Source organism: Mobula birostris, chromosome 17 (genome assembly GCF_030028105.1).
Source record: "Mobula birostris isolate sMobBir1 chromosome 17, sMobBir1.hap1, whole genome shotgun sequence".
NCBI lineage: Eukaryota > Metazoa > Chordata > Chondrichthyes > Myliobatiformes > Myliobatidae > Mobula > Mobula birostris.
Window position 1 is genome coordinate 71,331,990 of NC_092386.1, and position 23,030 is coordinate 71,355,019.

General features: G+C 40.6%; 1 protein-coding gene across 4 annotated transcripts in view; it reads left to right on the forward strand.

Moving 5' to 3' along the window:
- uba6 (ubiquitin like modifier activating enzyme 6) overlaps nucleotides 1-23,030 on the forward strand; it is a 447,925-nt gene that overhangs the window by 251,660 nt on the left and 173,235 nt on the right. For all 4 annotated transcript variants that reach the window (XR_011889573.1, XM_072281896.1, XM_072281895.1 and 1 more), the window contains one exon: nucleotides 4,772-4,852. Coding sequence is in view for 3 of the 4 variants with exons in the window: in XM_072281896.1 (XP_072137997.1) it covers nucleotides 4,772-4,852 (81 nt within the window). In the remaining variant the exon portion in view is untranslated. The remainder of the gene's footprint in view (nucleotides 1-4,771; nucleotides 4,853-23,030) is intronic.

Sequence of the window (23,030 nt, forward strand, 5' to 3'; positions counted from 1 at the left end):
TTTTACATTTTTTTGCTGCAATATTCTTAAATTATTTGTTTTTCTAAAAGGAACATTATACCCACAATTATATGACAAATCTCTTAAACAGGAGTAGATTGAAAAGTGATTAGGTATGTGGATGGACACAAGGCTAAGAAGGAAGGTGTGTGTGAATAAAATTCCTGAGAAATATAAAAAAACTTTTAACGTGCTCAGCTGCCTCGTTGATTGCGATTGAGGTGTGAGTAGGATGTCACTTAAACAAGTGTATATTGCTTTAATCCAGGGGTTACAAACCTAGGGTACACGGACCCCTTGTTTCATGCTATTGGTCCATGGCATAAAACATGGTTGGGAACCCCTGCTTTAATCAGATCTGTTTTTGATTATGGATATGTTGCTTATAAGTCAGCCTCACAAGGAATCTTAAAGCCCCTAGATAAAGTTCAATCTCAAGCATTGAGATAATGCTGTGGTGATAATAAATCATCCCTAATTTCGGCATGACTGGTAGATATGGGTAAAATATCTTTACATCAGTGTAAGTTACAGTTAGCAGTAGTTCATTGGGTTAACGTACGAGGACATAAAGTTGCTTATTGAAGAATTGAAAAACTGGCAACAGCATTCAGAAGGTCTTCACAGTTTTGAGTAGATGGGAAATGAATGGGTACAAAATTTTGGGTTGTTTAATGTGGAATATGGTCCCAGTATGCCCCTTTCTATGTTTTTTGATTTAAGCCTTCAGGAAAAGATCAAGATGAAGATTTATTGTATATCAGTACACAGATAGTTCAGCAATATATGCAAAGCAGATATAAGAGCTTCTTACATATTTATACAGATGGTTCAAAAGATCTAGCAACAGGTCATTCAGTTTTTTCTGTTTCTGTGCCAAAGCCTCAGGTAACTATTAAGAAAAGATTATCAGACAAAGTAGTAGTATTCATGTCTGAGATGCCTTGGAATGGGTCGAAGAAGTATGGTTATTACTTCTATGCTCTGATTCATTCTCGGTTTTGATAGCTATTAAAACAGGTATGTCAAATTGTAGGCTAGACATTATTCTTGAGATTGATCAGCATCTGTTGAGGCTGCAGTGTGTAGGCTTGCAAATCCATCTCTTAGGAGTCCCTATCCATGTTGAGGTTACAGGAAATGAGGTGGCAGACATTCTAGCCAGTCAATCACTTAAAATCAAAGATGTAAATTGCATAAAGCGGAGGTGAAAGTCATAATTGAAAATTCAATTTTATCACTGTTGGGATAAAGAAAGGAAGGCATTCATATAAAACTTGGAAGATGATGGAAACTTAGCTGGGAGGTGGGTATAAAAGGAAGGAAGAAGTTATACTTTCATGTTTTGGACATGCTAGGTTGAATAATTCCTTGTTCAGAATTAATATGCATGAGTACGGAGTGCACTTGTCAAGAAACGTTGCAGTGTATATTGTCTGAATGTAGTTCGTACGAGGTGCAAAGGAAACACCGAATTACTAAATTGAGATCTTTGGGATAGACACAGTTTATTAGGATATCACTGTCATAGTAATGTCAGTGCATATTTGACTTTCTGAAAAGCATTAGACTTTTTGTTAGTATGTGAGGTTTTTTTTGGAGTGGGGGGCACAATTTGGTAAGTAAGAGATTCCAATGACATCTTGGTAAAGCAAGCAGGCGTTACAACCAGATCTGAGCTCAGGTGGGCAGCCAACGCAGCTGTGGAGGAGGCAGTGTGTTCTCTGAAGCTGCGAGATATCATCTGCAACCCCTGCGTCGGGCGGCAAGGCCTCGGCTCAGTTCACTTCCAGAAATGGGGAAACACAAGCATAAGGAACAGGGGAGACATGATACAGGCAGAAGTACGGATCCGTGAGGAAGAGAACCGGATTTCAGAGGCTGTGGAACAAGGGTCCCAGGGTGCCTGGACAAAATGGGATCTGCCTAAGTGCAAGATCTCATGGGCAGAGTTATGGAGACTGGAGCCCTTCTGTATTTCCTTCCTCTTGTGATCCGTGTATGACACCCTTCCTTCACCATTACATCTGTACACATGAGGGATGAGAGAGGATCCGAACTGTAAGCTCTGTGGTCAAAAGGGATCACTGGCTCATATACTGTCCGGGTGTAAAGCAGCTCTAACTCAAGGACGGTATAGGTGGCGCCATGATAAAGTGCTTCTGGCTCTTGCTGACACACTAGAGCGGGAGAGATACAAGAAGAGGACGGCTGGCACAGATTCGAGGAAGGCCATCACCTTCATCAAAGAGGGAGCCAGGCCTTTAGTAACCAACCAACCAAAGCCCAATCTGCTGCTAACAGCCAGGTCCTGGGAGATGAGCGTCGATGTGGGAAGGAGGTTGCAGTTCCCGGATGTGGTGCACACAACCCTACGCCCAGACATTGTACTGTGGTCAACCGAAGACAAGAAAATAATTCTAGTTGAGTTGACTGTGTCGTGGGAGGAGGAGTGGGAAGAGGCCCACGAGAGAAAGGCCTTGAAGTACCAGCCCTTACTGCAGGAGTGTAAAGACAAGGGATGGCAGGTATGGTTGTTCCCTGTGGAGATCGGCTACAGAGGTTTCCCAGCCAAATCAGCATGGCGGTTGTTGTCAGATTTGGGCCTGGACGAAAGGAGCAAAAAACGAGCAGCTCGTAGGATGGGGGAAGAGGCAGAACGAGCTTCTTGTTGGATTTGGAGTAGGCGAGAGGAGGGGAGCTGGAAGCCAGGAGCAGATGGGCAGTGATTTGGGCATCACTGCCGGCCTACCAACTAGCGAGTGTCGTGGTTAATGGTCGAAACACTCAGTGAAGGTTGGGAACCACCTGATGACATCTGCTCCTGGCTGAAGGCTACGGTTACCTTATAAGGTAACTGGAGAATACACCCTAACAGGTGTTTGTAATAAGCTTTTGCTCCACACTCCACTTCAGTAGGTGGTGCTAATGTGCCTTATATTGATTTGCCAACCATCATTAAACTTTACAAGAAGAAGAATAATTTTCCACATGATGTCTCACTAAATCTATGTCATCTTTCTGCCACTTAGAATGAAATAGCTATTTATTTCAGTATGAAATATATCCACTTTCATGCACAATATCCTGGAGTAAACATTTTTTTCAGAATACTGTTTGGCTATGTACCATGTACATTCACTGGCTTCATAAGCTACCTGATCCTCATTCTTAACTGATATGAGACCATCATTAGAACTTATTCCCACCAAATTATCTTTTGGTATATACTGAAACAATTCCATAAAATATTAGCTGCTTAAGAATGTGGCTTATAAATGTTAATTGACTCTAATTAGCTACTTACATGTGTAGGAAGATGTCAAAAAGTGATAACAAACCAAATGGACTCCATTGAAAAAGCTCAAAATACCGAGACTGTAACAATGTTGAATTAATAATGACTTGTGTATAATGACACTGTACCATCTAAACCAGTGATCCCCAACCACTGTGCTGCGGACTGGTACCAGGCCGCAAAGCATGTGCTACCAGGCTGCGAGGAAACGATATGATTTGGCGATATGAGTCAGCTGCACCTTTCCTCATTCCCTGTCACGCCCTGTTGAGCTTGAACGCACGCGAGGTCGTTACCCGCGCGTCATCCATGTCAGCGCGGGAAGGAGATCAACTCCTTGAGTTTGCAAATGACGGCGGGCTGAAAAGTATGTTTGACATAACATTTCTGCCGGCATTCTGGATCAAAGTCAAGGCTAAATATCCTGAGATAGCCACGAAAGCACTGAAAACATTGCCTCCATTTCCAACATATCTCTGCAAGGAATGCAAAGAAAACCAAATTGCGGAATAGACTGGACTTAAGGAACTCCGCTCGAGTATCGCTGTCTCCCATCACCCTTCGATGGCACCGTCTCGTTGCAGGGAAACAAGCCCGAGGCTCCCACTGATTCAGTGATACTGGTGTGTTGCAATGATTTTATATGTTCATACGGGGAAAATATGTGCTGTGTGTTTAATATCCAAACGTTATTGAAATGCTATGATGCTATTGACTTGTAAGTGACTTACATAACCATATAACAATTACAGTACGGAAACAGGCCATCTCTACCCTCCTAGTCCGTGCCGAACGCTACTCTCACCTAGTCCCACCGACCTGCACTCAGCCCACAACCCTCCATTCCTTTCCTGTCCATATACCTATCCAATATTTCTTTGAATGATAATATCGAACCTGCCTCTACCACTTCTACTGGAAGTTCGTTCAACACTTACTTCAAGCTCCCCTGTCCTCCCCTGATAACTGACTTATCACTATATTCATGCGAGGAAAATATGCGGTGTGTGTTTAATATTAAATTCGTCAGATAAACTGTTTTAGAAACAAAGTTGAGTGTATTAGCCACTTATCACCTATATTCCGGTCGTGATTAACACACCCCCGACTACAGTCACGTATGCGCACTGGTGCCCGCGCAAGGCTTCGTGGTCATTGTAGTCTTTCTCGGGGTAAACGCAACGTATTTGACTGCTCCTCTTGTCCGTTGGCAACCCTACCCCCCCCCCACCCCGGGTCGGCCGGTCTGCAAGAATATTGTCAGTATGAAACCGGTCCGCAGTGCAAAAAAGGTTGGGGACCCCTGCTCTAAACATGTGGTAGTTGCAGTGGAAGCAAGTGGTATCTATAGAGAGTCATGCAGCCCTTATCTTGTTCTTGTATATTGAGTTTTACATGAGCCTGCAGCTAGTTAAATTTTTTTTTCTCTCTTATAAATCTATAGTGCGTATAAATTAAATCTTCTACTTTCAGGTTGGATGTGGTGCAATTGGATGTGAAATGCTTAAAAACTTTGCCCTACTTGGTATTGGCACTGCTTCCGAACAAGGAATGGTATGTATGCAAATAACGATAAATTATTTCAGTGGTAAGCCCGGAAATAATGTTCAGTTAGGTATTTGATGACCAGCTTCAATCTGTTTCAATTTGGTGTTGGGCACGTGGCCAAGTGGTTAAGGCGTTTGTCTAGTTATCTCAAGGTTGCTAGTTCGAGCCTCAGCTGTGGCAGCGTGTTTGTGGCCTTGAGCAAGGCACTTAATCACACATTGCTCTAGTCAGTACAAGGAATGGCGCCCCACACAGACTTCCAATCTGCGCCTTGTAAGTCATGAAAATGCCTGACGCAGGCCTCTCATGGTCTGAGTTGACGTTCCCTCCCTCCCCTTCAATTTGTAGCTAAAGGCCACATTTCTGTGTTCTGACTCTATCATGAAATACAACCAGAGAGTGGGGAAAATAGAGGTGTTCAGGAAAGAACATGCTAACATGGAGCAGTTTGTACCACTCAGTAGAAAAGATTTGCTTAAGTGAAAATAGGGACAAATAAGAAATAAGAAAGAGTCATTGTAAAACTACTTGTAAAATCTACCTAAAAAAAGTGAACACAGTCACAATTTCTACTGAGTTCCTCCAGCATTTTGTGTGTGTTGCTTTAGATTTCTAACATCTGCAGATTTTCTTGTGTTCACATTTTCTAATGACTGCAAAAGGTACAAAGAGCAGCAGGAGGTGACACAACTGATAATATGAGCAGTAAGTGGAAGTAAAATCAGCAGCTGCCAGTTTTGTGGCACTGCAACTATCTGTGAAGCACAGTATGGAATGGCGGACACAAGGAGGGCTAAAGTATTAGGAAACTTGAAAATTGGGGTGGGGGGGCAGACAGGATATTCTGTGGTTGCAAGCAAGACCAGACTCCAAGTTAGTATGTTGCTTCCCCAGTGCCAAAGATGTCTCTGAGCAAAATACATTCAGGTTTATCTCTCTTATCTGTGATAAAAATATTTTCTGTCCGTTCCAAAACGTGGAATGGGCCATCATAATGGGGCCTAAGGAGATGCATCATGGTGGACAAAAACAAATGAGGCAGCGTGCAGGTCAATGGGAACCCAAGAGTGCTGTGCACCATGATGAAGGTAGAAATAGGTGCAAAGGGATTGTGTTTACTGAAAAGGGCGGAATGCTGCTGAGAGACTGACCAGGCAGTCATGACGTCAGGAATAAAATCACCTGGCACTCTTAACGGCTACCCAAATACCAACTCAGCCATGGACAACTGCAGGTCTTCCTTTGTAACCATTCTGAGCCCTAACAGGACCGAAGGGAGACAATCATTCCAACACTCATCCATCAGGGTAGCCCTCAAGAGCAGCCTTTCAGGAGTGGTGAAACTGCTTGCACAGGCCATTGGACTGCGGGTGATACGCCGTGGTGTGATGTATCCGAACGCTGAGGTTCTGGGCTATGGCAGCGCAGAAGTCTGATGTGAATTGGGGACCACAGTCAGAGGAAATATCAGATGGGGTGCCAAACTGAGCAACCCAGGTGCTGATGAACGCCCAAGCCCATCTGTGGCCGTTATATTTGCTAGAGGGACAACCTCTGGTGATCTGGTGATACAAGCCACCATGATAATTAGGTACATGAAACTGCGGAGGGGGAAAGAGGATCAACCAGGTCTACAATGACATTGTCAAACTGTCACTCTGGGATTTCAAAAGGTGCCGGCTGCTCCTGAACATAACAGTTAATTTTCACCCTCTGACACTCAACACAGCCTGCACTCTGATCAAACACGTTCTTTCTAAGGCCATACCACACAAACTAGTGCACCCAGTTTCCATGAGGCCTTCTGGCCCGGATGCAAAAGGCCATGTATGGAGTTAAAATCAGTATGCTTCCGGTTTGGGGGCACTATGGGACAAGGGTGACCAGTTGAGACATTGCACAGGAGAGAAACCCCAGCTTTCTGAACTTGGTGTCAGCCACTGCAGGCCTGTGACTGCTGTTTGGTAAGCCTGGATCTCTGGGGCAGTAGCTTGGTTGGCTGCTATGCTACTATAGTCAATCTCAACTGCTGGCCGTGAGAGGCAATGAGCCACGGCATTACTTTTCCCTGTGATATATTGTATGTTACTGTGATACGTTGCTGCTGTGCCGATCAAGGGTCTGATATTTTAGCCATTGCATGCATCATGTGAAATGGCGACCCTCTAGTAGAGAATAAAAATGGTGGACAGCCAGATAGAGAGTGAGAAGCTCGTGGTCAAATGTGCTGTAAGCATCATTATGTCATCAGGTCAGAGCAGCCTCTTAAAGTGAACATCAACTCCATGTCAATTATGCATATGTTTCCACCCCTATATTACCCTGCATTTTCTACCTATGGCACGGGTGAGGTCTTGCAGAGAGAACATAGAGAATTAGGCAGAAGGTTAAATAGCAAGAGCTGAAGGCTGCGATCTTTGACTACTCCCTGTGCCAAGCACTGTTGAGGGCAGGATTAGGACGGGTGAATATATGGCTGAGGAGCTTGCATATGAGAGGGATTCAAATTTTTCAACCGTTGGAATCTCCTCTGGGGTGTAGCTGCCTTGTATAAGAAGGAAGGTTTACATCTGAGCTGGAGAGAAATTGATATCCTTGAAGGGAGATATTCTTGAGCTACTCAGGAGTGTTTAAAGCAATAGTGTGACAAATAGGAAAGCTGAGGCAAATATAGAAGTTCAAGCACTGAAGTTCATTAGGCAGGACAGAGTGAAGAAGGTCCAATAGTCTAAATTGGAGCTGAGTTTAGGATGTGAATAGCCACACGGGATTGTGATATTATTGCTATTAAAGAAACATGGTTGAGAGATGAGCAGGACTGGCAGGTAAATGCTCCCAGGTACAGATGGTTACAGGTGCGATAGAGGTAGAAGTGAGAGAGGAAGAGGAGTTGAGTGTCACAATAGTAAGATATTTTAGGTGATTGTCCAGTGAGGCTGAAAGAAAGGGTTATCACTTTGATGGAATTGTTAGTGATATCCACAATGGTCTGGGGATTAGAGGATCAAAAATGTATGAAAATGTTGATGTGATTCAGCCTACATTCAAAGACAGGAGGTTAAAATGTTGAGCATGATAGAAATAATCAGGGCTTGAAGTACCAGCCCTTACTGCAGGAGTGTAAAGAAAAGAGATGGCAGGCATGGTTGTTCCCTGTGGAGATCGGCTGCAGAGGTTTCCCAGCCAAATCAGCATGGCAGTTGTTGTCAGATCTGGGCCTGGACGAAAGGAGCAAAAAACAAGCAGCTTGTAGGATGGGGGAAGAGGCAGAACGAGCTTCTTGTTGGATTTGGAGTAGGCGAGAGGAGGGGAGCTGGAAGCCAGGAGCAGACGGGCAGTGATTTGGCCACCACTGCCGGCCCACTAACTGGAGAGTGTCGTGGTTAAGGGTCGAAACACTTGGTGAAGGTTAGGAACCACCTGGTGACATCTGCTCCTGGCTGAAGACTACGGTTACCTTATAAGGTAACTGGAGAATGCACCTTAACAGGTGTATGTAACAGGTAATCTCTGGTTTATACCAGTGGCTTCCAGGAAAGACTGGATGGCAACCGAGGAAGGTTGGTGACGCTGGAGAGACAGCTGACCTCCAGGAAAGACTGGTACGGGCTCACAATGCTAGCAACCTTGTGGGCAGCGCTCGCAAGAGGGCACCACTCAAGCTATGATTGAACACGAAGAGCAATACCTCCAGAGTCTCCGGAGAGCGGGGGTGGATGAGAGACACAACAGGATCGTCGTACCGGCAACGGCCAGGACAGGAAACGCGACTACGAGAAGCTAAAGCAAACAACACTGACCGGAGGGGAATTCACGGTAAGATGTCATTGCGGGAAAGTCTGCAAAAACATCAGAGGGCTCAAGATACACCAGAGCAAGTCTAGATGTGGATCAACGGTGACCCAAGTGCAGCGCATGGACTTAGTGTCCAGTGAGACGAAGGAGAGTTCCAGCCAGGAAGCACCCCACAGAGCTGAAGATCTCTCCACACTTGAGTCGCCTCAGCACCGAACAACAGACCTAGTGAGTTCCTCTTAGGCTACCCCAATCCATTCATCAAGGAAAGAGAGGATCAAATGGCCTAGATTGTCAGACAGCGTCACTCTGATGCAGTTCGATGATGATCTAGACGGCATCGTGGAAGTTGCCTTAGCAGGTCCAATACACAGAAAGATCAACTCACTCACAGCCATAGCGTACAATCTAGCTAAGGAACGACTTGGCCCAATGGAGTGGAAAAGCCAGCTGGAGTTACCGTGGCAACCAAATAGGAGTTGTAATAAATAGGACCTGTAATCACCTTAACATTATGTCCCCTTATATTATTCATTTCCTCCTTTGGCAATATTTTCTGGTTATCCACTTTATCTACGCCTCTTAAAATCTTGTACCCTCCATCAAATTCCTGCACTTCAAAGAGAAGAGCCCTAGCTTGCTCAAGCTCACTTCATAAGACAACCTTTTGGCTAGGCAGTTTTCTGGTAGATATTCTATGCACCCTATCTAAAGCTTTTACAGCCGCCTTATAATGAGACAACTAGAAATGAACACAATATTCCAAGTGTGAACTAACTAGTGTTTTATAGAGCTGCAACATTATCTTGAGGCTCTTGAACTCAAACCCCCAACTAATGAAGGCCAACACACCATATACTTCTAGACAACTCTATTAACTTGCACAGCAACTTTGAGGGATCTGTAGATGTGAATCCCAAGATCCCTTCGTTCCTCCACACTGCCAAGCATCGTGCCATTAACCCTGTATTCTGCCTTCAAATTCAACCATCCAAAATGGATCACTTCTCACTTTTCTCGGTTGAACTCCATCTGCCACTTCTCAGCCCACTTCTGCATCCTGTCAGTGTCTTGTTAGAACCTAAAACAACTCTCCCCACTCTCCACAACTCCACCAACTTTTGTGTTATTTGCAAACTTATAAACCTATCTTCCCCTTTCTCGTCCAAGTCATTTATAAAAATCACATACAGCAGGGGTCTTAGAACAGATCCCTGCAGCACACAAATGGTCACTGATTGCTACCATCCTCTGCCTTCTATGGACTAACCAATTCAGTACATGATGAATTACTGGTTTGGATTCAGAATTGGCTTGCTGATAAAAGACCGAGAGGAGAGGTGTTGAGCTGTTGTTCTGGCTGGAGGTTCACTACCTATTGTGTTCCGCAAGGATCAATACTGCACCTCTATATACATTATCAAAGATTTGGATAAATGTGTGGTTTGGTGGATTAGTCAGTTTGTGGATGACACCAAGAGTGGTGGAGTTGTGGACAGTGTAAAGGATGATCAAAAAGTACAATCGGATATAGATCAGTTACAACTTCGGGCACAGAAGTGGCAGATGGAGTTTAATCTGGGTAAGTGTGAGGTGCTTCACTTTGGGAGGTCAAATGAAAGCATAAATTATATGGTATATGGTGGACCCCTTAACAGCATTGTGGTAAATAGGATCTTGAGGCCCACATTCCCCGATTCTCAGGGTTGTACGTGCTCTGATCATAAATTCTACTTTGAACTTTGAGATTGATAGTTCACTGGGAATGTCTGTACAAATGGATATGGTGGCACGATTGCCTTCATTGGGAAAGGGTGTTGAGTCTCATAGGAAGGAAGTTATACTGTAGCAATATAATCAGACAGTATTTGGGAGTACTGCTTGTAGTTTTGGTTGCCTCATTGTATGGAGGATGTAGACATTGTGGAAAGAGTACAGAAGATTATTTATTTATTGTGATTATGATGTTACAGTTACAGTCAGTGATCGACCCCTTGTTGACAATCAACATAGGCACACCTCAATGATATGTACTTAGCCCACTGCTCTGCTCTCTACACTTATGACTGTGTGGCTAGGTACAGCTCAAACACCATCTCTAAATTTGCCAATGACACCACTATTATTGTCCAAATCTCAGATAGCGACAAGGTGGTGTACAGGAATGAGATATATTGGCTGGCTGAGTCCTGGCACATCCAAAAATCTTGCACTCAATGTCAGCAAGTCCAAGGAATTGATTGTGGACTTAAGGAAGGGGAAGTCATTGAAGGAATCATCAGTGGGAAGGATCATGAGCTTAAAGTTCCTGGGTGTCAACATATTAGAAGGTCTATCCTGGGCCCAATATATTGGTGCAATCATAAGAAAGGCATGCCAGCAGCTATATCTCATTAGAAGTTGAGGCAATTTGGTCTGTCACCAAAGACTGTTATGCATTTCTATAGAATGCACAGTCGAGAACATTCTGTCTGGTTGTATCACCACCTAGTATGAATAATCGAAAGAAGCTGCAAAGGTTGTGGGCACAGCCCTTCCCAACATCAAGCATGTCCGGCAGTGACTCAAGAAGGCAGCATCCATCATTAAGAACATTCGCCATCTGGGACATGCTCTCTTCTCATTATTACCATCAGGCAGGAGGTACAGGAGCGTAAAGACACACACTAAACGCTTTAGGAACAGCTTCTTCCACTCTGCCATCAGAGTTCCGAATGGCCTATGATTATTACCTTACTGTGCCTCTTTCGCAATATTGATTTTATTTTTTATTGTAATTTTGTAATGTTTTGTCTTCCAGTATGCTGCTGCCACAAAACAACAAATTCCATTGCATGTCAGTGATAATAAACCTGATTCTGATAAGATGCCTTCAATGGTGTATCAATAAAAAAAATTGGTGAAGCACAAAGGGGACATGGATAGATAGATAGATAGATATACTTTATTGATCCCGAGGGAAATTGGGTTTCGTTACAGCCGTACCAACCAAGAATAGAGCATAAATGTCGCAATACAAAAACCACAAACAGTACAAAAACCAACAACAAATGCAACCTATGCCAGATGGAAAATTTTTGGCTTTCTGAGGAAGTAGAGGTACTGGTGAATGTTCTTGTCCATGGCTTCTACATGGTTGCACCAGGATAGGCTATTAATGATGTTCACTCCAAGTAACTTCAAGGATTTCAGCCCTCTTGACCTCAGAACCTTTGACATAAACAATGCATCACCCTCCCTCACTTCATGAAGTCAGTGGCCAGCTAACATTGAACGATAGGTTGTGCCATGACACCATAGAAACAGAGAAAAACTACAGCACAATACAGGTCCTTCGGCCTACAATGCTGTGCCGAACATGTACTTTAGGAATTACCGAGGGTTACCCATAGCCCTCTATTTTTCTAAGCTCCATGTACCTATCCACGAGTCTCTTAAAAGACCCTATCGTATCCACCTCCACCACTGTCGCCAGCAGCCCATTCCACACACTCACCACTCTCTGTGTAAAAAACTTACCCCTGTCATCTTCTCTGTATCTGCTTCCAAGCACCTCTCTTGATAGCTATTTCAGCCTGGGAAAAAACCTCTGACTATCCACATGACCAATGCCTCTCAACATCTTATACGCCTCTATTAGGTCACCTATCATCCTCCGTCATTCCAAAAGACAAGTTCACTCAACTTATCCTCGTAAGGCATGCTCCCCAATCCTAGCCAACATCATTGTAAATCTCCTCTGCACCCTTTCTATAGTTTTCACATCCTTCCTGTAATGAAGTGACCAGAACTGAGCACAGTATTCCAAGTGGGGTTTGACCAGGGTCCTATATAATTGTAGCATTACCTCTCGGCTCTTGAACTCAATGCCATGGTTGATGAAGGCCAATGCACCATATGCCTTCTTAAACACAGAGACAACCTGCGCAGCAGCTTTGAGTGTCCTATGGACTCGGACCCCAGATCCTTCTGATCCTCCACACTGCCAAGAGTCTTACCATTAATACTATATTCTGCCATCATATTTGACCTACCAAAATGAACCACCTCACACTTATCTGGGTTGAACTCCATCTGCTGTTTCTCAGATCAGTTTTGCATCCTATTGATTTCCCGCTGTTACCTCTGACAGCCCTCCACACTATCCACAACACCCCCAACCTTTGTGTCATCAGCAATTCCTCCACTTCCTTATCTAGGTCCCAGAACAGATCCCTGAGGCACACCACTGGTCACCGACCTCCATGCAGAATATGACCCATCTACAACCACTCGGTGCCTTCTGTGGACAAGCCAATTCTGGATCCACAAAGCAAGATCCCCTTGGATCCCATGCCTCCTTACTTTCTCAATAAGTCTTTCATGGGGTACGTTATCAATTGCTTTGCTGAAATTCATATACACTACATCTACAGCTCTACCTTCATCAACGTGTTTAGTCACATCCTCAAAAAGTTTAATCAGGTTTGTAAGGCATGACCTGCCTTTGACAAAGCCATGTTGACTATTCCTAATAATATTATACCTCTCCAAATGTTCATAAATCCTGCTTCTGAGGATCTTTTCCATCAACTTACCAACCAGAGGCTCAGCAATCTCCTCCCTCGCTTCCCACAGTAACCTGGGGTATATCCCATCCCATCCTGGTGACTTATCCAATTGATGCTTTCCAAAAGCTCCAGCACATCCTCTTTCTTAGTTTCTATATGCTCAAGCTTTTCAATCCACTGTAAGGCATTTCATTTCCATTTTTAAAATCTTTTTATTGATATATAATCTTCTACAGCTATAAAATACAAAAGTTCAACAAATTAGTATATATATAATTAATAAAGCTGAAGGAAAAAAACTTGCATATGCTAATATGCTTGTATAAACTTGTATTGTACTCCAGGGAGCGCGAAGCGCAGAATCAAATATCGCTGTGATGATTGTATGCTCCAGTATCAATTGTTTGGCGACATTAAAGTATATAAAGTATATAATTGAAAAAAAATTATATAAGAAAAAGAAAGAAAAAAGAGATTGATAGGTATCTAAGTAGCCAGGGCATCAAAGGTTATGGTGAGAAGGTGGGGGAGTGGGACTAAATGGGAGAATAGATCTGCTCATGATAAAATGGCGGCGCAGACTCGATGGGCCGAATGGCTGACTTCTGCTCCTTTGTCTTACGGTCTTACGGTCTAACTAAAAAAAACCCACTAACTACAAAAAAAAACATTAGGAACCAACGCCCGGAGCAATACTTCTTACAATCATCTATATATATATAAATAAATAAGAGAAAAAAACACAACAACAACCGCCAAATCACATTTATATAACATAAAATTGGAAGGAAACCATATAAATTAATTCAAATTAAATGGTAATATTTGGCAAAAGAGCCCCACCTTCTCTCAAAATCGAATGGGGGGATCAAAAGTTCTACTTCTAATTTTTTCCAAACTAAGACATAACATTACTTGGGAAAACCATTGAATTAGTGTAGGAGCAGAGGTATCTTTCCACTTCAATAAAATAACCCTTCTTGCCAACAATGTAAGGAATGTAATTACATGTTGGTTTGAAAATGAAATACCCTGAATATGATGCGGAACTATTCCAAATAAGTCAATGTATTAGGTTGTAAATTAATTTTCAAAGCTTTAGAAATTGTAGAAAATAAAAATTTCCAAAAAGATTTCAATGAGGGACATGAGTAGATCATATGTGACAAAGTAGCGACTTCATTTTTACACCTATCACAATAATTGTCTATATTAGGAAATATTTTGGATAGCCTCTCCTTTGTTAAATAATAATGGTGAACAATTTTAAATTGAATTAAACAATGATTGGCACATATCGAAGAAGAATTAACCATTTTCAGAACTCGCAACCAATCTTCGCTAACAAAAGTCATATTAAGTTCTCTCTCCCGATCTTGTTTAATCTTTAGTGAGAGATTATCTTTTTGTAGTAAAAATAAATTATAAATTCTACCAATTGAACCTCTCACTAAAGGATTCATATTCAAAATAGTATCCAACAAATCAGATTCTTGCATATATGGAAACGTAGAAACATATTTTTGTATAAAATGTCTAACCTGAAAATATTGCAAGAAATGTGTATGAGAGGGAGAATATTTGCTAATTAACTCTTCAAAAGTCATCAATCGACCATCACTAAGTAAAGCTTTTAGTATCCTCTTTAATATTATTTGCTAGCTTCCTTTCATAGTTAATTTTTCCCTCTTAAGGACTTTCTTAGTTTCCTTTTGTAAGCTTTTAAAAACTTCCCAATCCTCTGTCTTCCCACTGATTTTTGCTTCCTTATATGCCCTCACCTTTGCTTTGACTTCTCTTGTCAACCAGGGTTGCATCCTTTTTCCATTCGAAAATTTCTGTTTTTGGAATACACCTGTCTTGCACCTTCCTCACTTGTCGCATAAACTCCAGCCACTGCTGCTCTGCCGTCTTTCCCGCCAGTGTCCCTTTCCAGTCAACTTTGGCCAATTCCTCTCTCATGCCACTGTAATTTCCTTTCTTTTTCAATCTCTTTATTAGTTTCAACAACAAACACATTATAAAAAATACATAATAATTGGGATTATGTTAATTGATAATAATTATTATAGTTTACAGTCAGGTAGCATATAGTTAGAAACATCCCAAAATCACACACATCAACAACAAAATAAAAAAAAGTATACATAAAATATAAAATATCGTAAAAAAAAAGAAAAAGAAAAAAAAATCCCTTAAAAAAAATCTACCCAAACTAAAGAAAACTACGGAAAAAAAAGAAAAGAAAGGGCTATTATGATATCTCAGATAGAACCAATAGTGTCGCCACTTCCACTCCTCTCCCTATATATTGAAATCACAAAGTAGATTGGCAAGGGACAAATTACATCATGTGGAAGTATTGAATAAGTGGTGTCTTAGTCTCATCAAATTTAATAGATGGGTCAAAAATAACACTTCTAATTTTTTCTAGATTTAAACAAGATATAGTTTGAGAAAACCAATGATATGTTGTAGGAGGATTAATCTCTTTCCAACTCAATAGTATAGATCTTCGAGCCATTAAAGTAACAAAAGCGATCATCCGACAAACTGAAGGGGTCAAATGCTGTTTTCCAATCATTTGTAAACCAAGAATGGCAGTAATAGGATGAGGTTGTAAATCAATGTTCAAAACAGTGGAAATAATATCAAGAATATCATTCCAATATTTCTTCAATAAAGGGCAAGACCAAAACATATGAGTTAATGAAGTTATCTCCTAATGACATCTATCACATATAGGGTTTATATGAGAGTAATAACGAGCTAATTTATCCTTAGACATATAATCCTTATGTACAACTTTAAACTGTATCAATGCATGTTTAGCACAAATAGAGGAAGAATTAACTAATTGAAAATTTTTTTGCCATTTCTCAGTAGGTAAGGTAAGCTTAAGTTCCCTTTCCCAGTCATTCTTAGTTGTATTGGAAACATCTGGATTTATTTTCCTTATCATATTATAAATAATTGCTATTGAACCTTTCTGAAAAAGGTTTAAATCCAAAATTTTTTCCAATATATCAATAGAATATGAAATCGGAAAGGTCGTAAGAACAGTATTTAAAAAGTTTCTGATCTGTAGATATCTAAAAAAAAATGTGATCTAGGTAAATTATATTTATTAGATAATTGTTTAAAAGACATAAAACAATTATCTGAAAATAAATCAAAAAACGTATTGTACCGTTTGTTTTCCAAATCAGATATGCTTGATCCAAAAAAGGTTGAAAAAGAAAATTAGATATAATAGGGCTAGTTATTATATCTAATTTTCTTTTTCAACCTTTTTTGGATCAAGCATATCTGACGGGATCCCACCACTAAGCACATTTTTCCCTCCCCCCCCCCCTGCATTCCGCAGGGATCACTCCCTACACGACTCCCTTGTCCATTCGTCCCCCCCATCCCTCCCCACTGATCTCCCTCCTGGCACTTATCTGTGTAAGCGGAACAAGTGCTACACATGCCCTTACACTTCCTCCCTTACCACCATTCAGGGCCCCAAACAGTCCTTCCAGGTGAGGCGACACTTCACCTGTGAGTCGGCTGGGGTGATATACTGCGTCCGGTGCTCCCAATGTGGCCTTCTATATACTGGCGAGACCTGAGGCAGACTGGGAGATCATTTCGCTGAACACTTACGCTCTGTCCGCCAGAGAAAGCAGGATCTCCCAGTGGCCACACATTTTAATTCCACGTCCCATTCCCATTCTGATATGTCTATCCACGGCCTCCTCTACTGTAAAGATGAAGCCACACTCAGGTTGGAGGAACAACACCTTATATTCCGTCTGGGTAGCCTCCAACCTGATGGCATGAACATCAACTTCTCTAACTTCCGCTAATGCCCCACCTCCCCCTTGTACCCCATCTGTTACTTATTTTTATACACACATTCTTTCTCACTCTCCTTTTTCTCCCTCTGTCCCTCTGAATATACCCCTTGCCCATCCTCTGGGTCCCCCCCCACCCCTTGTCTTTCTTCCCGGACCTCCTGTCCCATGATCCTCTCGTATCCCTTTTGCCTATCACCTGTCCAGCTCTTGGCTCCATCCCTCCCCCTCCTGTCTTCTCCTATTATTTTGGATCTCCCCCTCCCCCTCCAACTTTCAAATCCCTTACTCACTCTTCCTTCAGTTAGTCCTGACGAAGGGTCTCAGCCTGAAACGTCGACTGCACCTCTTCCTAGAGATGCTGCCTGACCTGCTGCGTTCACCAGCAACTTTAATGTGTGTTGCTAGTTAAAATGAATTGATTCAGTCCAAAAAATTTTCGAAACTGAAACCATATTCGAAGAGTATATTTAACTATTGGGTTATCCATTTGTTTGTCCAGTTTAGAAAAGTCAAAAGGAAGTGGGGTCTCTAAAATAGAACCCAATGAAAATCCTGAAACAGAATTACATTCAAGATTAACCCATTGTGGACTTGAAACTGTATCCCAATTCCATGTCCAAAATTTTAAATAACGAATATTAATCGCCCAATAGTAGAATCTAAAGTTTGGCAATGCTAAGCCACCCTCCTTTTTGAGCTTCTGTAAGTGTCTTTTACCTAATCTAGGATTTTTATTCTGCCGTATGTATGAGGAAATCTTTGAATCAACATTATCAAAAAGGATTTTGGAATAAAAATTGGCAATGCTTGAAATAAATATAGAAACTTAGGTAAAATAATCATCTTGACAGCGTTGATCCGATCAATTAATGACAAAAAAACACTGGTGACCATTTAGTTATCAAACCTTTAATCTGATCAAGTAAGGGTAAAAAATTAACCTTTAATAAATCCTTGTGCTTCTTAGTAATTTTAACTCCTAAATAAGTAAATTGATCAGTAACTAATCTAAATGGTAAATATTTATAAATTGGAACCATCATATTTAATAGAAAAAGTTCACTCTTATTAAGATTCAGTTTGCAACCAGAACATTTACTGAACTTATCCAACAAGGATAAAGTTGCAGGAATAGATTTTTCTGGGTCAGACATATATAATAGTAAATTATCTGCATATAATGATAACTTATGTATCTCCTTCCCACGAGTTATCCTAAAAATGTTTGGTGAATCTCGAATTGCAATTGTTAAAGGTTCTAAAGCAATATCAAATAATAAAAGACTTAAAGGACAGCCCTGTCTAGTGCCACGAAATACTTGAAAAAAGGGAGATCTTTGATTGTTAGTCAAAACCGAAGCTAAGGGAGTATGATATATCAGTTTAATCCAGGATATAAATATCGGGCTAAAATTAAACTTCTCAAGCGTAGTAAATAAATATGGCCATTCAACTCTGTCAAAAGCTTTCTCAGCATCTAATGAGATAACACATTCTGGAGTTCTCAGTGAAGGAGTATAAATAATATTTATTAATCTCCTAATATTAAAGGAGGAGTAGCGATTTTTGATAAATCCAGTTTGATCCGCAGAAATAATTTGAGGTAATACCTTTTCTAACCTAGATGCTAGTATTTTAGAAAAAATCTTGAAATCAACATTCAATAAAGATATCGGTCTATATGATGCACATTCAGTAGGATCCTTATTTTTCTTTAAAATTAAGGAAATGGAAGCTCCATAAAATGATTGTGGCAGTTTACCTATAATAATTGCATCTATAAAAACTCTGCACAACTGGGGAGAAAGAATAGAAGAGAAAAACTTAAAAAAATTCTGCTGTATAACCATCTGGGCCGGGTGATTTACCAGAATTCATTGAAGAAATAGCACCCATTATTTCTTCATCACTAATAGGTGTTTCTAACTTTAAACGTTCGTCAGGTGTTAATTTCGGAAAGTTCAAATTCCTAAACAAGTCTTGCATCTCCCCAGGATCATGAGGAAATTCTGACTGATATAAAGATGTATAAAATTCTTGAAAAGATTTATTAATCTCATCATGATCAACTGTAGAAATATCATTAGGTTTACAAATCTTATTAATTTGATGTTTAACCAAAGCTGTTTTTAATTGATTGGCTAATAATTTACCAGATTCATCACTATGTATATAAAACTCACTTCTTGTTTTCATTAATTGATTTTCTATTGACGATGTTAAAAGTAAACTATGTTCCATTTGAAGTTCAACTCTCTATTTGTAAAGCTCCTCATTGGGAGTAATGGCATATTATTTATTGATGTCTTTAATCTTGTCAATCAACACCAATATTTCATTCTTAGTGCGTTTTTTCAATGCAGCCGAGTAAGAAATGATCTGACCACGGATATAAGCTTTAAAAGTATCCCATATAACCCGCTGGAAATTTCATCCGTAGTATTGGTTAAAAAAAAGTCAATCTGATCTTTGATAAATTTTACAAAATATGAATCTTGAAGTAAGTTAGAATTAAAATGCCATTGACTAGTATTAGAAGATATATCCCATAACTTAATAGAGAGATTCAATAGTGCATGATCAGATATGGCAATGATATCATAGTTACACTCAATTACAGATGGAATTAGACGAGAGTCTATAAAAAAAAGTTGATCCTAGAATAAGTATGATGTATGTGTGAAAAAAAAGAAAATTCTTTATCCTTAGGATATAGAAATCTCCAAATCTCGGAGATTCCAGAATCGATCAAAAACGAATTGATAAGAGAGGCCGACTTTTTCAGTAGTGCCTGAGTTGGTACAGATTTATCCATCGAAGGATTTAAGCAACAATTAAAGTCACCCCCCATTATCAACATGTAGTTACTTAAATTAGGAAAAGAGGTAAATAATTGTTTAAAAAATTCAGGGTAATCCACATATGGGGCATAAACATTAACCATAACAACTTTCTTATTAAAAAGTAAACCAGTAATTAACAGGAATCTACCATTCGGGTCAGAGAAGCTGTTGTGATGTACAAAAGCAATTGAAGAATCTATGAAAGTTGAAACTCCTTGCACTTTAGCTTTGGAGTTTGAGTGATACGGTTAATCCTTCCAAAACTTAAAAAAATGCTGATTATCCTCTTTCCTCACATGAGTTTCACATGAGTTTCTTGGGCAAAAATAATATGGGCATTCATTCTATGGAATACTTTAAAAATCTTTTTCCTTTTAATCAGATGGTTTAGTCCATTTGTATCCCAAGAAACAAAGTTAATCCTCTGAGCCATGTTAACCATAAATCAGTCTTTTGGTATATAAAGCGTTAACCAGAGTATAAACCCATGTAACTGGAAGAGGAACCAGCATTCAGAAAAGAAGCGGAAGTTGCGACAAAGCAGACATTGTTGTAGTTCAGAATTAGCCCGATGGAAAAAAAAAGAAAAAGCCCCCCCTCCGCCCGCCGCCCAAGAAACCCTAAAACTAAGCCAAGAGAGGCCAGAAAGCTAGCTAAGACTAAATCTACCCCCATTTCTCCAGAAGGCAGCTCCCAAGTATATGTTGGTAAAAAGACCACCTAAGAAAATACTACACTATAACAGCAAAAAAAAACAATAAACTTATCAAATACAGTAAAATAAAATACCTTAGCATTATAATCACTAACATGCTAATAAAATAAAAACAAAAGAGATACCAATACATATTATTCAATGTAAAATATTTGTAAGGCAAAACAGTTAAGTATAAGAAAAGGAGTAACCGTGAAGAAAAGTATTATGGGGAGAAGAACCCAAAAAGATGGCGCGGTGAAAAAACACTACCAATCAAAACTGAAAGTCTTATACTTATAAAAGTCAATCTTCAAAAATGAATCGTATGATTAATAGAAATTGAAAAAAAAACACGAGAAGCCAAAGCCAATATCCCAAAGATTGTATGTTAATTAAACCGTGGCGGCTGATTCAAATTCTTCCAGAAAGCTCTCGGCAGCACTTGTAGAGTTGAAAAAAAGTCGCAAGCTGTTCGGAGGAGAAATTCTTAAGCGAGCAGGATACAGTAACGCTGGTTTAAGATCTTTTTGGTGGCATTCCATCATCAGAGGTTTGAAAGCCAATCGCGCTCTCATTAACTCAGGGCTGAAGTCCTCATACAACCGGTATTGATGGTTTTCAAACTTAATCATTCCCTGCCGACGGGCTACTCGTATGAGTTGCTCTTTAACATGAACATAATGAAATTGGATAATTACTGGTCTCGGTTTAGCTTCAGAATCTGATTTATTCCAAAAAAATTCTGTGAGCACAGTCAAGCAATGGAGGGTCATCCGGGAACTCAGAGCTAAACGCAGCCTTTAAAAGTTTCGAGAAGGATACTGAAGGGTCTCCTGTCTCGACTCCCTCAGGGAGACCAATTAAACGCAAGTTCTTTCTTCTGGTTTTCTAAATTTAAGATTCGCCAACTGTTTATCTGTCGAAGGAACTTTTTGTTCCAGACTCTCGATTTTTTCATCTTTCTTTCGTACATCTTCCTTCAATTCAGTGTTAGTGTTTTGTTACTGTTGAACTTGATGATCAAGTGCACCAAAAGTTTGCAAAATTGGATAATTACTGGTCTCGGTTTAGCTTCAGAATCTGATTTATTCCAAAAAAATTCTGTGAGCACAGTCAAGCAATGGAGGGTCATCCGGGAACTCAGAGCTAAACGCAGTCTTTAAAAGTTTCGAGAAGGATACTGAAGGGTCTCCTGTCTCGACTCCCTCAGGGAGACCAATTAAACGCAAGTTCTTTCTTCTGGTTTTCTAAATTTAAGATTCGCCAACTGTTTATCTGTCGAAGGAACTTTTTGTTCCAGACTCTCGATTTTTTCATCTTTCTTTCGTACATCTTCCTTCAATTCAGTGTTAGTGTTTTGTTACTGTTGAACTTGATGATCAAGTGCACCAAAAGTTTGCAAAATTTCCGTAATCTTTTCTTTAAAGCTTCGGCGTATTTCATCAGTATGATCCTGAAACAAATTCATCAACACTTCGTAAGTTATCTCAGGATGTTTAGGGTCGGGTTTTTTTTACCGTCACCATCGGCGTCTTTTGCAGGTTTAGCGTCTCGAACTTTCGGTTTTGTAGCTGGTTCTCTACTCATCTCTTCGAAGTTCAAAATCCAGAGTTAAAAGTAGAATTAAATAAAGGTGATCATAGATATAAAATGAAAAAGTAACGGAGCAAAGCCGAGAAGTGACCTCACTGCGTGAGCGCCATCTGGAGAATCCCCACTGTAATTTCCTTTGCTCCACTGAAATACCGACACATCAGGTTTCGGCTTCTCTTTTTCAAATTTCACAGTGAACTCAATCATGTTATGATCACTGTCTCCTAAGGGTTCCTTCACCTCAATCTCTCCAATCACCTCCGGTTCATTACACAATACCCAATCCAGTACAGCCGATCCCCTAGTAGGCTCAACAACAAGCTGTTCTGAAAAGCCATCTTGCAGACAATCTACAAATTCTCTCTCTTGAGATCCAGTGCCGACCTGATTTTCCCAATCCACTCGCATGTTAAAATCCCCCACAATTATCATAACACTGCCCTTCTGACAAGCCTTTTCTATTTCCTGTTGTAATTTGCCATAGTTGGATGCATCAGCAAGGGAGATGAGGCTGAGTACAGGGCTACAGTAGGAAACTTTGTCACATGGTGTGAGCAGAATTATCTGCAGCTTAATGTGAAAAAGGCTAAGGAGCTGGTGGTGGACCTGAGGAGGGCTAAGGCACCGGTGACCCCTGTTTCCATCCAGGGGATCAGTGTGGACATGGTGGAGGATTACAAATACCTGGAGATACGAATTAACAATATACTGGACTGGTCAAAGAACACTGAGGCTGTCTACAAGAAGGGTCAGAGCCATCTCTATTTCCTGAGGAGACTGAGATCCTTTAACATCTGTCGGATGATGCTGAGGATGTTCTACGAGTCTGTGGTGGCTAGTGCTGTCATGTTTGCTGTTGTGTGC